The 17,045-nt window shown below is 41.0% G+C and overlaps 1 protein-coding gene across 2 annotated transcripts in view; it reads left to right on the forward strand.

The window, feature by feature from the left end:
• Positions 1-1,040: 1,040 nt before the first annotated feature.
• The window catches only part of urp1 (urotensin-related peptide 1), a 45,136-nt gene continuing 29,131 nt past the window's right edge, over positions 1,041-17,045 (forward strand). The window contains exon 1 of one of the 2 annotated variants that reach the window (XM_087991785.1): positions 1,041-1,121. In XM_087991785.1, the coding sequence (XP_087847911.1) occupies positions 1,094-1,121 (28 nt within the window). In that variant the 5' untranslated portion in view covers positions 1,041-1,093. The remainder of the gene's footprint in view (positions 1,122-17,045) is intronic. The other variant, XM_043704478.2, reaches the window with a different exon arrangement.

A 17,045-nucleotide genomic window follows, 5' to 3' on the forward strand; every position in this document is an offset into this window, starting at 1 on the left:
GCCCTTCTTCAGGAATGGGGGCTTATGCCCGAAACGTCGATTCTCCTGTTCCCTGGATGCTGCCTGACTTGCTGCGCTTTTCCAGCAACATATTTTCAGCTCTTGTTTACCACAATGTTTGGCTCATTCCCACCCTTACTGTGGAATGCTCTCTGTGATGTCTTTTATCCTGACACCAGTGAGGCAAAACACCCATGTGGGACTCATGGTGATGGCTGTTTGTCTGTCCTCCTAACTGTGGAATCCTCTCAAACATTGTGTCGCTGTGTGCCTATACTCTGTTGTTCCCTCTTGTACAGCCCCTTGTCCCTTGGAGTCAATGTCTGGAATATACTCCTTCAGGTATTGTCACTCCCAGTAGTCTCAAGTTCCTGTTTGAGAGTGGCAGACATCTTGAAGACTCTTGCGCTTTCTACCCTTCCCATTCTTCTGGCTGTCTATTCAACTACTATCCTGATCTCGCACTGCCTTTTGGATGGCTACCTTCCAAACGGCATGATCCAGGAAACACTAATTCTCCCTGACACTCTACCATGTCTGCAGCTGCCAATCAAGTTTGGAAATCCTGAGCTGTACCTTCAGTAGCCGGGCACGTGTCAGATTCGCATAAAGTATCCTTGTTCCCAATGGCACAGGAATTGTATGTAACAGTTCTCAGATGCTCATCATTGATCCAAAAAACTTTGTCATTTATCAGTCTCTTTTCCAGCCCTGCATCTTTATACCCATCCATGATCTCACTGAGCATCCTCCTTTGGATCAGTCTTTTTAACTGGAGGGAAAAACATTGCAAAATTGAAAGAAAGAACTTGGTGTGGGATCAGCTGTTAGAGAGAAACATCAAGTCACGATGGACTCAATGGCCTCCTTCTATTCCATAACCATTTTATAATTCTATAATCACATGGTTTAGTAACAACTAAGCTTAATTTTCAACAAGCTCTTGTATCAAGATAGTGTAGTTAATTATTAATGACGCAATATCTATGATTCAAGGTCTCATTCTGTTTAGCTCACACTGAAAGCGGCGATGATCCCAGGCAGAACTTCATGCACAACTAAAGGAATACAGGGACTTAATAAATAGTTACTGATGTCTGTTGTGATGGAAGTGAATTCAGGTAAGAGTGGAAAAAGTAAGTGGGTCACCAAAAACGGTGCTACTCTGGCTGTTGCACCTCCCCAGGTAGTTACCTATCTGTCTGCCAAGGCATAATCTAACAATGCAGCTTGTGGTCACTGTGATGGGTGCATTGGAGAGGAGAAGCTATAGTATGGGGATAGAAGGAGCAATGAGAAATAATTTCAGATTTAATTCATTGTGAACAAACCATCAAAAGCAATGGAAATTTGAGGGATTCATTTCAGGGCTAGGTAGCTGAGTGCACTGAATGCTGTGATACAACGTTATCTGGTCAAGACTATCAGGCTGGGAAAATAAGCAGCAGCACCCATAAGCTACCCTTGCTATCATTTCATGGGCATCAGGGAGGGTGGCATCTGCCTGTGGCCTAATTGAGGTACTTGAGTGGGCAATTCATCTCTAATTAAGGGTCTCACCATATCGCCATCCAAACTGATTGGTGAAAGGAGTGGTCTGTGCCCGATGTGTAGCCCAGCAAGTTAGACCTTGAGGGCTACTGGTCAAAAAATGTTGGATGGCGTGTGATTCTGTTTACTAATCGCTCTGTGCCAATTGGAGGCCACCACCACTGTTTTAATTCTCCAAGTCCACCCTGCCTCTTGTCCTGTTGAATAAACCAACCCAGCACATAACCCAGTCAGGGCCTGCCAATTCTGGCTTGTCAGGGTCCTGACATTTAGGGACCTTCCATGGTTCCACTTACTCCCAGGGTTCATGCAATCCCAACAGGATAGCATGAACTCTTCAATGATGCTGACTGATGTGGAGAGCTGCTGCCATCTGACTGACTGGCCGCTCCATGAGGCAGGATGTCTTTCTTGAGGTGGGCAAAACTCCAACTTCATAACAATTAAAGAACTAGCATTTACAGCAATAAAGGGGGCTGCCCAGGAAGAGGATACAACTTGCTGTTGTGACAAAAAAATGTGTTCCCTGTTTATTTTGAGGTGAATACTTTTCAGTTTTGAAAATCTCTTTTGGTCAAGGATGGTATATTTATCTTTTTGTATTTTTCTTCTTGTGTATGCTTATATTTTTATATCATACCTGTTTTTATGTGTGTTTACGTGCATGTGTGGATGCATTTGTGTCAGGTTATAAATCCTATTGCCCAAAACATCGAAATATTACCCATTAGAGATACACATAATGACTAGATTAGATTACTTACAGTGTGGAAACAGGCCCTTTGGCTCAACAAGTCCACACCAACCCGTAACCCACCCAGACCCATTCCCCTTCACCTAACACTACGGGCAATTTAGCATGGCCAATTGACCTAACCTGCATATCTTTGGACTGTGGGAGGAGACCGGAGCAAACCTATGCAGACACGGGGAGAATGTGCAAACTCCACACAGCCTGAGGCGGGAAATGAACCCGGGTCTCTGGCGCTGTGAGGCAGCAGTGCTAACCACTGTGACACCGTGCCGTCCCAACCACTGTGCCACCGTGCCACCGTGCCACCCCTTTTTTAGTTGATGCAAAATAAAAATGGCATGAAGTTAATTGTTTAAGAGAGTCAGAGTAAGAATGAGTGAGCAGGTGATCTCCTTCATTGCGGAAATTTGATAGCACTGCAACAATAAAGTCAAAAAGATGTTGGAATCCAAGGTAAACAAGCAGGAGTTTGGGAGAAGACAGCAAGTCAGGCAGCATCAGGAGATGGAGAAGTAAATGTTTTGGGTGTAACCCTTTTTTCAGGACTAGTGGGTGGGTGTAAGGAGAGCTGCAGGTAAAGGTTGTGGGGAGAGGTGAGGGAGGGTCTTGGGTGGGAAGAGGGCAGAGTGGTGAGTTAATGATAGGTGAGCCCAGGTGGAGGGGATAACCTGGTTGGTCAATGGGAGGAAGGAATCCAGTTGGTAGCTGGAAGGAAGGGTCGGTCAGAGGAATCTGGAAGGAAGGGTCGTCAGAGGAATCTGGAAGGAAGGGTAGAGAGCCAGCTGGGTAACAGGTAAGGTGCTGAGTCGGTATGGTGTCAGGTGAGTAGGTTGTCAGGGTGTAAGGTTGAAAGGGGGCCAGGTAAGTGATGGAGTGTTGAAGTGTTTAAAACAGGTCAGAGTTGGTGGGAAATATTAAGTCCAGTCAGGGAGAGGTAGATGGTGTCAGGTGTCATGGGAGCAGGAGAATGTCAAATCCCTCAAAGGTTAGTGAGGGATGAAGTCAGGTCCCATTGAGGGTGGGTATATCCAGTGGACCGGAGGGGATGTGGGCTCTGGTGGCAGGGGAGGGGCTTGCCCAGGACAGTGGTGTGTTGGGCCACAGGGCAGTATGGTGGGGGTTCTGTTCCCTGGAGCAATGTGTTGGCGACACGGTCCAGAGGATAAGGTATGTGTTCGATCTGGTGGCAGGCATTGGGTCCCTAGGGAAGAGGGTACTATTGAGTTCTGGATGAAGAAGCTCATGGAGTGGTCTCTAGGCAGCGAAGAGGGGTCTGATGGCTGTTGGAGGAGCAGTGGATGAGAAGTCTGGTATCAGAGAGGGAGGGGAGTGTTGGGTCGTGGGGAGGTTTATAAGAATGATGAAGGGCTTGTTATATGAGGAGCGGTTGTGAACTCTGGGTCTGTACTCAATGGAGTTTAGAAGGATGAGGGGAGATCTAATTTAAATTTTCAGAATACTGAAAGGCCTGGCCATAGTAGACATGGAGAAGACGTTTCATTAGTAGGAAAGACTAGGACCCGAGGGCACATCCTCAGATTGAAGGGGTGACCCTTTAGAACTAAGATAAGGGGGAATGTCTTCAGCTAGAAGATGGTGAATCCATGGAACTCATTTCCATAGAAGGCTGTGGAGGCCAAGTCATTGGGTGTGTGTAAGACAGAGATAGATAGATCCTTGATTAGTAATAGGATCAAAGTTCATAAGATATGTGGGCATCGAGTCTGCTGGGCCACTCGATCATGGCTGATATGCTCCTCACCCCCATTTTCCTGCCTTCTCTCCATATCCCTTTAACCCATTACCAATTAAAAATCTGTGTAACTCCTCCTTAAATTTACTTACAGTCCCAGCATCCACCATGTTTTGGGGGAGCGAATTCCATAGATTCAGAACCCCTTTGAAGAAGTAGTTTCTCCTCAACTCTATTAAATTTGCTGCCCCTTATCCTAACACTGTGACCTCTCATCCTAGCATGTCCCACAATAGGAAGCTTCCACTTCATGTCCATTTTTTCCACGCCTTTGATCATCTTGAATAGCTCAATTTGATCTGCCCTCATTGTTCAAAATTCCAGAGAGTACAGACCTAAACTGTTCAATCTCTCTTTGTACAACAAATCCCACATCCCTGGGATCAATCTAGTGAACCTGCTCTGAACTGTCTCCAATGCCACTATATCTTTCCTCAAATAAGGGGACCAAAAATGTGCACAAGACCTCCAGCTGTGTTCTCACCAATGCCTTGTGTGGTTCCAACAATACTTTCTTTACCTTTATATTCTGTACCTTTAGCTAGAGAAGCCAACATTCCATTTGCCTTTCTTATTATCTGCTGTACCTGTATGCTAGTTTTCTGTGATCATGAATGAGTATACCTAGATCCCTCTGCACTGAAACACCCCAAAGCCTCTCTCCATTTAGATAATAGGTTGCCTTCGCATTTGTCCAACCAAAATGCATGATCTCACACTTATCCACATTAAGGTTTATGGGGAGGAAGCGGAGAATGGGTTTGAGAAATATCTCAGCCGTGATTAAATAGCAGAGCAGGCTCAGTGGGCTGAATGACCTGATTGTGCTCCTTTATCTGGCTCTGGTTTACAAGACTTGGTGAAGCGATGGTCGTTGAATCTCATGAGGATGGTGGATATGTCAAATGAGGTTCTGAACAGTGTGTAATGGGTCCAGGGAAAGTGAAGTTGGGTGTGTGTGTGTGGTAAGTTGGGGGTTAGTCAAATGTAGGAGAAAGTGAGGACTGCAGATGCTGGAGATCAGAGCTGAAAATGCGTTGCTGGAAAAGCGCAGCAGGTCAGGCAGCATCCAAGGAGCAGGAGAATCGACGTTTCGGGCATGAGCCCTACTTCAGGAATGAGGAAAGTGTGCTAAGCAGGCTAAGATAAAAGGTAGGGAGGAGGGACTTGGGGGAGGGGGGTTGGAAATGTGATAGGTGGAAGGAAGTTAAGGTGAGGGTGATAAGGTGAGGGTGATAGGCTGGAGTGGGGATAGGGGCGGAGAGGTCAGGAAAAAGATTGCAGGTTAGGAAGGTGGTGCTGAGTTCGAGGGTTGGGACTGAGACAAGGTGGGGGGAGGGGAAATGAGGAAACTGGAGAAAACTGAGTTCATCCCTTGTGGTTGGAGGGTTCCTAGGCGGAAGATGAGGTGCTCTTCCTCCAGCAGGCCTGCTGCTATGGTCTGGCGATGGAGGAGTCCAAGGACCTGCATGTCCTTGGTGGAGTGGGAGGGGGAGTTGAAGTGTTGAGCCACGGGGTGGTTGGGTTGGTTGGTCCGGGTGTCCCAGAGGTGTTCTCTGAAACGTTCTGCAAGTAGGCGGCCTGTCTCCCCAATATAGAGGAGGCCACATCGGGTTAGTCAAATGTATGTATGTATTTATTTATTTAACTAACAGACTATTATTTTCTGAGTAACAATTTAGTTCAATGCAGCAGAACTCTTTGAAATCTCCAATTTAAATTACTTTCTGAGAATTCTGGACATAGAGGAACTGTCCATCAGAATCTTATATTTCCTGGCAATTCTACTGCATTCCTCAGGGCTCCAGTGAGCGACCCCCAGCTATACTGCAGAAACACCTCTCCGGCGAGTGAAAATCTGAGTCATTATGTCTTGGTGGAATACCATCACACACAGTAATTTCCAGGACATAATCACTACTTATTAGTAAAACATATCAAACCTTGGTGTATTTGGACAGACATTTATATAATATTTTTATCTTGTCGTTCATGGCATGATAATGATTTTAGTGACATATAAAATATATGGTTTAAACAATGTTAAAATGATACAACTGTGATATCTGTCAATGAAGCAGGAATGTTGCTTATTGCTTTTACAAGAGAACTACCAATTGTTTTATGCACTTCCAATCTGAGAGTTATCAGTTACAATACTATAGCACATTTGCCTTCTGAATTCTGCTGAGCAAATTCTTAGATTATATTAAATCTGCATTCATGAAAACAATACACCAGCACTGCAGAGATTTAAAGCTATCCAATTTATTTCCATTTGCTGCAAACAGTAACAAGAATTTGTTCCTTTGTGTATTAAGTATCAAAGGAGAATTTTTGTTACTTACAGTAGTGAATAGATTTGACTGGACTTCTACGCATCACAATCCATGAAAAATGGTCAACATTAACTCTTACATTATCTGTTTGAAAACAGTTGATCTGTCTGTCATTCTCTTTTTGAACATACTGAAAATTATTTTCTCGTATTTTTTGAATCTCAGAATGTTGGACTTTTAGTTACATGTTAAAGCATCTGTGAAACATTGTGCAATGCTGATGTTAAGGAATGAAAAGTTACAATCTCCATTTTGAAGTATCTGAAAGCTATCTTAAAGCTGACCGAGTAACGATTAGCAATGTCCTACCTGGCTAAAATGAAGCAATTTATTATGATTTATGATTTATTATTGCCACATGTACTGAGATACAGTGAAGAGTATTGTTTTGCATGCTATCCAGGCAAATCATACCTTACATACATTCATCAGTGTAATAGAACAGAATGCAGAATACAGTGTTACAGCTACTGAGAAGGTGCAGAGAAAGACTAACTCCCATATATGAAAGGTCTGTTCATATATCTGATAACAACAGGGAAGGAACTATTTAACAAGTGTCCATTGCACAGGAAATTCAATAGAATTACACTGAATGAACAGCCCAGAAACTACCGTGTGCTGGCATTTATGACCACATAAACTTCTCTCAATTCCTCTTTATCTAATCAAATCAGTATAAGTTTTCAATCCTATCTCCCTCATTTGTTTAGTTAGTCTACGGTAGTTAGAGATCTGGTGGCACAGTGGTTACCTCCCTAATGCTGGGCCAGAATCTCTAGAGACACAACTCCAATATCCTGACATCTTGGCTATGAAAAGTGCTTTTGTAATGTAGCCAGACAAGTTGATTATCAGCCTATAAATCCTTGCTTGATGGTAGGTGTTAAGGGTGGAAGAGTCTTCTGTTTCATCATCCTGCAGATAACAATGACAGACCACTGAAATAATTTGCCCATAAGCAAGCAATAATCAAATGGAAGTCGATAGTCCAGCCCTTGGAAATGATGATGGAAGGAAAGAAACTCAAATATGGTACCTTCATGGATAACTACACCACAGAATCTCCAGCTCCTTTTATGGTAATAATCTGATGGTTTGACTGAAAACAGATGACCTGCTGAAGGAAAACTGTAAGAACTACGGATGCTGGAAATCAGACATGAAAACAGATATTGCTGAAAAAAGCTCAGCAGAACCGTTCTGAGGAAGGGTCACTGTGCCCAAAACATTATCGCTGCTTTCTCTCCACAGATGCTGCCAAACATGCTGAGGTTTTCCAGTATTTTCTGGTTTTGGCACCTACTGATGAGCTGAGACCTTTATATCTAATAGAGGCACACTACTTGTTTTGTTCAACTATGTATTTGAATGACGGCTCTTTCTCAGCTCGACGAGCAATATTAAACTTCTCTTTGCTCACTATCATCTTCGGAATGCATTTGGCTGGCTATCATTTTTAAATGTTAACCTCCAAAGGCAATTTGACACACTTCCATGGATGGTGAAAACGAAGAAGAATCATAGTGCAATATTTACTTTACCTCTCATTTTAATACAACATTTGTAAAGTATTCATTATTTTCTAATCAAGAGCCAGCAAAGCGTAATGGCTGCTGTACAAAATAATTTGCGTATCTGCTTTTTATCTATTCCAATAAACTTGCTGGCAGCGAAAATCTGAGTTAAAAGCTGGTATAATATTATTCTTCCACCTTCAGAAGATCACACAAGAAAACGAGTAACTGAAATAAATTGAGGATGGATTTGTATCCTTCATGAGTGCACTATAAATGTACATACAAGTGAAATATGCTTTTGAAATGGAGCATATGGCTTTTCCTTATGACTGGTTTGAAATATAGAAGCCAAAACAGTCAGGAATAAAAATATTGTTAAAAGAAGCTCCCCTGGAATTTAAAGTTATTCAAACATGCAACTACCATCATCAAGAATTTCATTTGGGATAAAACAGTCTGGAATTTTCACAACTATATTTAAAAGCCTGTAATATTTATTTGTAAAGATAAGAGGCGTTTCTTCATTGCTTACTGTTGTCAACAAAATGAAGCATATTTCAGAGTTTAATTTTCTTAAATTCTGCATCAAAATTTGCTTAGCATATACACATAAGAAGGTCTCCATGGTAATGTGTCAACTGGAATATGCCTGCCAATGTTACAGAAACTGGAAACACAGGAACTGGTTCATTTAATGTGCAACAGAAACTCACAACTATAAATTATTCTAAGACTATGACAGTCTTGAGCTAGAGATCCGTCACTTACACTGTTGCTTTGATTTGTAATTCCCTTCAGTGGCGTCCAATGCAGATCAACACCTGTTAGCAATGACCTTAAAACAATTTAAGATTGATCTGATAAGTTGTAAGAGCGATTGTTAAATTTGATAATTTAGAGGCAGGACCGTGTTTGTGATTAGCAATATGTGAATGCTAAACACTCATACAGAGCACTACTTCAATTATTCATGTTGTTTAAGGCAGTTAGCACCTCAAAGGGTTAACTGACATCATGAGGTAAATTCAGTCTATCAGACCATATTGGCACTGCTCCTCGGAGGAACTAAACCAGTGTTCAATATAATCTTGCTGTAAAAATATTTCTATAACAGTAAAGTGTACTCACTTAAAGTCAAGCCTTTTATCTCACAATATCTCAGATGTAATATTACTAAATATTAACTACCATGTTATAAATCTTTACTGTTTGTTAAGACTGATTAGCTTCTGCTGAAGTCTCCATGTGGGTATCCTGCCTACTTGGCATCAGTAACAAAGACTAATACCAATAAAGATAACATTACTGTTGCCATAGTCCTATTAGACCATAGGACTATTCTCTCATTAGCAAGAGGGCCATGTAGTGGTTTGATTGGTGGGAAACCGCACCTTAGACGAGGGAAGAGGTTGTGAAGAAGAGTCCTTCATGGTGACCTCAGCCAGTGTGGGCAATGAACCCATATTGGTGACATTATTGGTGACAGTTTGAGAAAAAGAACAGTCAGTAAGAAAATTATTAAAATGGCAATACATGTTGATTAATTAGACTGAAGAAAATGAAGGCAAAATTATTTAGTTGGCTGAGTTAGACCAAAAATCGGCTAATTGTCAATATTTGGGAATTTTCATGGAGGGTTACTCAGTCTGTGCTCTAGTGGGTTGTACAGTGCAATTTTATACTGCTGACCTCAGTATGTGTATATTAGATCTCTTTAATCCTCACTCTTGCTATCTGGTGCTCATCAGTAGCAAAAGTACTCACCACGGCTGGGACCTGCTAGGGTTTCCACTTTCGGCCCCCAAGTTAACATCAAGCTGTGCACAGGTTACTCACTGCCTGCAATAAACGGCCCTTTGAAATACATGTAAATGATTGAAGCCAATGATAAAATTTCTGAGGGCACATCAGTGACACAGGTGACCCTTCATTGCAAATAGAAGCTAACATTGTAAATGTGTTAAATCTTTACATCATCACCTGGTTGATTGACTGAAATTGTAATTACAACTACAATAATCAAGCTACATAGCCTGCCAATCCGTAGTGCCTTAAAACACTGTATAAAAGGGTGCTGCCCTTTCCCTAAGGCCCAGCATTGCACAACGTCTAGTCATTTTTCAGGATTCACTATGGCTAAGTTCCTCTGACAGAAGTTGAAGGACATCTCAGATTGATGAGTGACCAAATCCTTTACTGACAATTGTGTAGCCCCCGACCGATATTCCAGAGGTCTCCTACTTGGACTTACAGGACTGGTCATGACCCACTCCCTGGATTGTAATGTTGTGGAACCCTCTACCCTGATTACCCTAACACCAGGTCAATTGTATCCCAAGCCCCTAGACTGATACCAAATGATGTCCTTGACTTATTGCCTTGGTACATCTTGACGGATGACAGTCCCTTTTGTCTTGATTGAGGACTGTTCTCCTTAGACATTGAGACATGGTGATTTGATTGAAGCACATTCACAGTGTTTGCAGCACAACCTGCTGTCACATGACATAGCACTGGGCTGTTAAAATGACATATTCAGCCCGTTTACTGATCACTGCTGACAAACATGACAAGCTGCCTGACTTTGTGTCTGCACTTACAAGCGAAGTAAGACAGAAGCTGTAAATAAGAGGCAGCAATGTACAAAAAGGGGAGGCAAGGTAAAGATATTGTGAGAAAGTGAACATTAAGGGAACAAGCTATGAGCTCTGAGATGCACCCTTGATGCATGAGATGTGCACCCATCCCTGCACACAAAATGCCTGGCAGCAATATTAGAATGAAAGGAGTCATTGTGCTCCAAAATGCAGTGGTTTGATGTGGTAAACTGTATTCCAAATTTGTTTTAAATGTGTGAAGATGATGTGATGAGGCTGGTATGTGTCCAACATTAACTGGCACAATTGCTCAATGTTTAGCGCTGCCACCTCACAGCACCAGGGACCTGTGTTTGATCCTACGCTTGGGTGATTGTGTGGAATTTACACATTCTTCCCATGTCTGTACGGGTTTCCTCTGGGTGCTCTGGTTTCCTCTCAGTCCAAAGATGTGCAGCTTGGTTGGATTGGCCATGGCAAATTGATTGTAGTGTCCAGGGATGTGCAGGCTCAGTGGGTTAGCCATGGGGTATGTAGGGATAGGGTAGAAGGGGTGGGTCTGGGTGGGATGGTCCTCAGAGAGTTGGTGTAGACTTGATGGGTTGAATGGCCTGCTTCTATGCTGCAGGGATTCTATTCTATTCTGCATGGTGCAAATAGCAGCTGTCCATTGAAATGTTATGGATAACCATTGTAGGGCAGCATGGTGGCATAGTGGTTAGCACTGCTGCCTCAAAGCACAGGGACCCATGTTCAATTCCAGCCTCAGGTGACTGTCTGTGTGGAGTTTGCACATTCTCCCTGTGTCTGCGTGGTTTGCTCCGGTTTCCTCCCACAATCCAAAGATGTGCAGGTCAGGTGAATTGGCCATGCTAAATTGCCCATAGTGTTAGGTGCATTAGTCAGAGGGAAAATGGGTCTGGGTGAGTTACTCTTTGGAGGGTCGGTGTGGACTTTTTGGGCCGAAAGGCCTGTTTCCACACTGTAGGGAATCTAATCTACTCTAAAACCTGTCTGAGGTGGCAGTCTAGAGGAGCAAGCAATGAGCTGGAGTCACTAGATCCCTGCTCTGACTTTTATGTTGGGAATTGTTACGGTCTAGTTTTTCTCTGCCACCTGGAGATATTGCAAATAAATGAGCTGAGATTAGGGTTTTAATGCTGTGCCAATGGGCCTCTCCCTGTCCAGTGGAAAGATTTTTATCTCACTTTCAAACCCTCAGCAGAAAATCAGTGTTATTTTTCTCAATGTTAAGAACCTTACTTCTCCCAACTCGTCATATTTTCCCAACAAGCTTGTCTTTGTCTACATTGTTCAGGGCATGGAAAAGTCCCGCCTTCTATTTTGAGAGAAAAAGTTTTTTATTGAGCAACTGACAATTTTCTTTGATATGACAACATTTTCTTCTATCCAAAATGGTGCGAGTATCATACAAAAGAAATAGAAAGACAATGAACTGTCCATGTTAGTATGAAGGATGTAAAAGCATAATAAAAAGATGTAAATTCACAGGCTTTCCCCACCTTGGCAGGAAATAAGAATACAGCCTTTCTTCATTTTAATACACTTCAATGACCGTTAAGTATCTGAAAATTATTTTTCTGCATAACTGGAAACATAATTCTGAAAAGTTTAGAAACCCTTACATTTTAATTACAGTCACAATGAGAAAGGTATTATGCCTTCAAGAAGATTGAAAATTACAAAACTTTCAGACAAGGAATAACACTAGGTTATGTGGAAGAGACAGTCCTTGAGATTCAAACTTGTTTCAGGACTACAGAGGAGAACAAGTGGACACAATTCTTTATTCTGTCGCTCCAGACTCAGATCATGTTTTCAAATGAAGAGTGCAAGAGAAGCGGTAGATACCTTTGATAATATTGCAATAGCATTTGACAATTATTTTACATCAAGTAGCAATCATATAATGGAGAGAACAAGGTATTATAAGATTGCACAGTTTCTAGGAGTGCAGTTGGCAACTTTATTCAAAGTACTTAACACTTTGTCAGAATTTTGTGGATATGGTGATTTATAATCAAAACTAATTCCAGACAGAATTGCTATCGGAATTTCTGATACATGTCTTTCAGATGCGTCACCATCAAGAAGGATCTCAAATTGGGAAAAGCTATCTAGATAATACAAAAGCTAAAATCTAAGAATAGCACAAAAGAATGATGGAACCAGTAAACTGACTTAGATCAAGACGTTTATCAGATTTGGTCTACTTTTTAAAAGTACACAAACAAAGCATCACATGATAAACACATAATGTCTTTAATATCCCTTGATGCTAGATTGTATTGTTCCAGAAATGGAGCTTAAAAACAAACATGAAAACAGCAACAGTGTCTATTTGTCATGTCAATGTAATGCTAGTAAGAAACTTGGTCATTTCAAGCGAATGTGCAAGATTGAAAAACAACGATAGAAAGCATATAACCTCTTTGTGTGAGTGAGCATCTGCTATTTAACACTAACATTGTTAGCTAAGACCAGACCTGTTCATAATGCATTTGTAGCCAGGCTAGCCTTTTGGAAAGCTGAAATATCCTGATAGATTTGGGCCCAGGACCCGTTGGATGTGGGGATGAGATCAGGGATCCTTTGTGGAGCAAAGAGAAGGGTTAGGTAAAGATTGTTAAGACAAGATTTTGTTTAAAAAGTGCATGCACCCCTTGGAATGATCAAACCTGTTAAAGACCTGTTAAGAAGCGTAAAAACTTATCAAGCAGTCTCACTCTTGTCAAGACCTGTCAAGAAGAATCAAAATGTATTTTATGAATGAGAGTGTTTTTTTCAATTGAATATAATCTGCAGTATCGAACTTGAAGTAAAACTTGTTTTTTTTTCCTTGTGTGCATGTGTACTTGCAAATACTCGGTCTGTTCCAATTGGAGGAGCAGGGAAAAGGGATTATGGGTGTAAGTTGGCCTAAAGAGCGGCAAATGGATAGATCGCAATTGGCCAAATAGTTGCCTTCTGTGCTTCAATGTCCTTGTAACCTTCATTAGAACTGAACTGTAAGGATTACACATTCTATTTTCCTATTCCAAAATTTGAATTGATAAAAAGTAATTTCTTGTTAATAATATTCATAGAAAAAAGCTAAAATGGTTATGGTCAAAACTCCATTTCCTCAGTTTATGATGCCAGAAACACACATGATTGAGCACTGTTTAAGGAAAAACTTTCAAAAGACAATTTACAAAATTAAGAGTAATTTACAATTATGTTTTGTTCTGTAAGCAAGGGCAAAATGAATGACTTTTCTGAGGAATGCATTATTCAATGAATAGTAATATATCATTTTTCTTACTTACTGGATTGCTGAGTGGTGCTCTTTTCTCTGTCCCTAAAAAAACACCCTGGATAAGCAATAGAGTGTTTACAAGGATGGAGTTGAGAACATCATACTTTTCCTCGAGGGCTCCTGCTATGTTTTCCAGACGCAAGAGGAGCAAAACCATTCACAATCATTGATCATAAGCAACAGATGTTGAAAGCTATGACTGGAGCTGTACCACCTTTGATATAATGCAAGTTGGCCATCAACATTTCTGAATTATCTCTGGGATACCAGACGATGTACTCACACATTTCATAAAATATAAACTCCTGGAAAGCAACAGCCATGGAGAGAGAAACAGAGGTACATTTTAGGTTGATAACATATCATCAGAATCTGAAATATTAACTCTTTCGCCCTCTACAGATGCTGCCTGAGCTGGTGAATTTCTCTTTAAAATTTATTTAGTTTCAGGATGGGGGCATTGTTGCCCAGCATTTATTGGCTATCCTTAATTGTCCAGAGGACAGTTTAGAGTCAACCACATTGCTGTGAGTCTGCAGTTACATGTTGGCCAAACCAGGTAAGGACAGCAGATTTCCTTTCCCATAAGCAATTAATGAATCAGATGGGGTTTTATGACAATCAGCAGTGGTTACATGGTCATCATTAAGCCAGCTCTTCATTCCAGACTTTATTGAATTCAAATCTCAGTACCTGTTGTTGTGGGATTCTACCTATGTTCTCAGAACATTGACCTGGGATTCTAGAGCACTAGTCATGACATTAAGACTACACCATCAACTCCACACCACACCCCATCCCACCATCCCCTCAACACACACATGCACACACCTTGAATGCTTTCAAACTTCTTATTTTTTCTAATTCAGAATTTTAATATCTGCGGTATCTTACTTGTTTTTTGTGTATTTCAAATATTGTGTATTTCAATTCATTCATGGGATGATAGTGTCACTAACTAGGCAACATTTATTGTCCAGGGGGCAGTTATGAGTCAACCACATTGCTGTGGGTCTGGAATCACATGGTGGCCAGACCAGGTAATGTTGACTTGGACTTTAGTAAAACCTTTGACAAAGTTCTGCATGGTAGAATAATTAGGAAAGTTATATCACTTGTGATTCAGGGTGAGCTTGCTAATTGGACACAAACTTTGTTTTATAGTAGGAGACAGAGGGTAGTTTCTCAGACTGAAGGCCTGTGACCAACAGTTTTCCACAAGGATCCATACTGGGTTTATTTTGGTTTTCATTTATATAAATGATTTGAATGAGAATATAGGAGATATGGTTAATAAGTTTGCAGATGACACCAAAACTGATCTAGAATGGACAGTGAAGAGGTCATCTAAGATCACAAAGAGATCATGATCAGTTAGGTCAAAGAGCTGAGGAATGGCAGATAAAGTTTGTTTGGATAAATGTAAGGTATTGCATTTTGGTAATACAAACTAGGGCAGGATTTATATAATTACTGATAGGGCCCTGGGTAGTGTTGTAGAACAGAGACACCTAGGGATTCGGGTGCATAACTCTTTGAAGTTTGCGTCACAGGTAGGGTGATTATAAAGGCATTTAGCACATTTGCCATCATTGCTCAGACCTTTGAGTATAGGAGTTTGGACATTATGTTGAGATCGTACTCTTCTGGAGTACTTTGTGCAGTGCTGGTGGCCCTGTTGTAGGAAGGATATTATTGAACTGGAGAGGGTTCAGAAAAGATTTGCCATGATGTTGCCAGGAATGAAGGGTTTGAGACATAAAAATAGACTGGAAAGGCTGGGGCGATTTTCACTAGAGTGTATGGAGCGAGGGGTGACCTTATTGAGGTTTATAAAAGCAAGAGGGGTATAGATAAGGTGAATGACAACTGTCTTTTCCCTAGGGTCAGGGAGTTCAAAACCAGGGGGCGTACCTTTGAGCCGAAAGGAGAAAGATTTAAAAAGGACATAAGGGACACATTTTTACACAGAGAGTGGTCAGTGTGTGGAATGAACTTCCAGAGGAAGTGGTGGATGCAACTTTTAAAATGCATTTGGATAAGTACATGAATAGGAAGGGTTTGGATGGATATGGTTCAAGCGCAGGCAGAAGGGGCTAGTTTAGTTTGGGAACGTGGTCAGCGTGGACTAGTTGGATTGAAGGGTCTATTTCTATGCTATACAACTCCTTTGGTATTCACAACTATAGAGTAAATGCTTCCAAGTTGCTCAATTGTAAGGTATAATCCACACTAAAGTATCACTGTATGAACTCTGCCAAAAGTTTCTTCCCAAAGAAAGATAGAATACATCTGTCTGAGAAGTGAAAGGGACGCACCTTGAAATGTTGCTGTGCTGAGTCCATGTTTCAAAGATTTAAAAGGAATCATTGTTATAACATGATTGTTTTGAACTTAAAGTTACATGTAAGTCATACCAGTAATGACTTTTAATCACACTGAAATACTCGAACAGCAAAATCCCATTAACTGTAATATTGAAGCGATGTCTTTAGCATTAGCGTCTGGCAAAGATTTATGGCAGCTTCATACAATCAATCAAATGGCCTCAAGGATAATAGACAATGGCTTCAGGTAATCACTTGTGTTTCACTTCTGAAATGACTTACAGAAAGGTAGTGATTCATTTCCAAACTTGGAAACAATATCAAATGATAAATTTCTGCTAATATCTAGTATCTGATTTCAGTATTTCTTTCTCTGCCTTGGGCTCTTAGTTTCTATAAATAACTTGCATCACAGACATCGGACTGCATTAATACCGGTCGGCTTTAAATGTCAAGTTACAAGATTAGTATCTTTCGACAGCTATGATGGTAAAGATCGATGAACATTGGACAAACTTTTCCAGCCTGGAAATTATTCATCTCAGACTTTTGAGTGTTCACTGTACTTGCTCATTTATGTATCGAGAGACATTTTAAAAACTTATCCATTTGGATGTTATTCAGTGAATAAGAAAACAACAGAAAATTAAATAAAGATTCAGAGAAAACATATGTAGGTAATTTCTCCGTTACTCACTGAGGGAAGGTTGAAGTGTCAACTGAGAAAATGAAGCACTTTCAGCTCTAATGATGAACTTCACAACTTTCATGGCTGTTGTGATGATGAAAAAAAATACAATGGTTCCATAGGGAACCAAAAGGGAACTGTCTCTGGGGGCTAATCAAACAAATTAAAAGAAGAACAAAGAGAATTCCAAAGACAGT

This window comes from Chiloscyllium plagiosum, unplaced genomic scaffold (genome assembly GCF_037043375.1).
Source record: "Chiloscyllium plagiosum isolate Xiang-an unplaced genomic scaffold, Cpla_swu_hap1 HiC_scaffold_11, whole genome shotgun sequence".
Lineage (NCBI taxonomy): Eukaryota > Metazoa > Chordata > Chondrichthyes > Orectolobiformes > Hemiscylliidae > Chiloscyllium > Chiloscyllium plagiosum.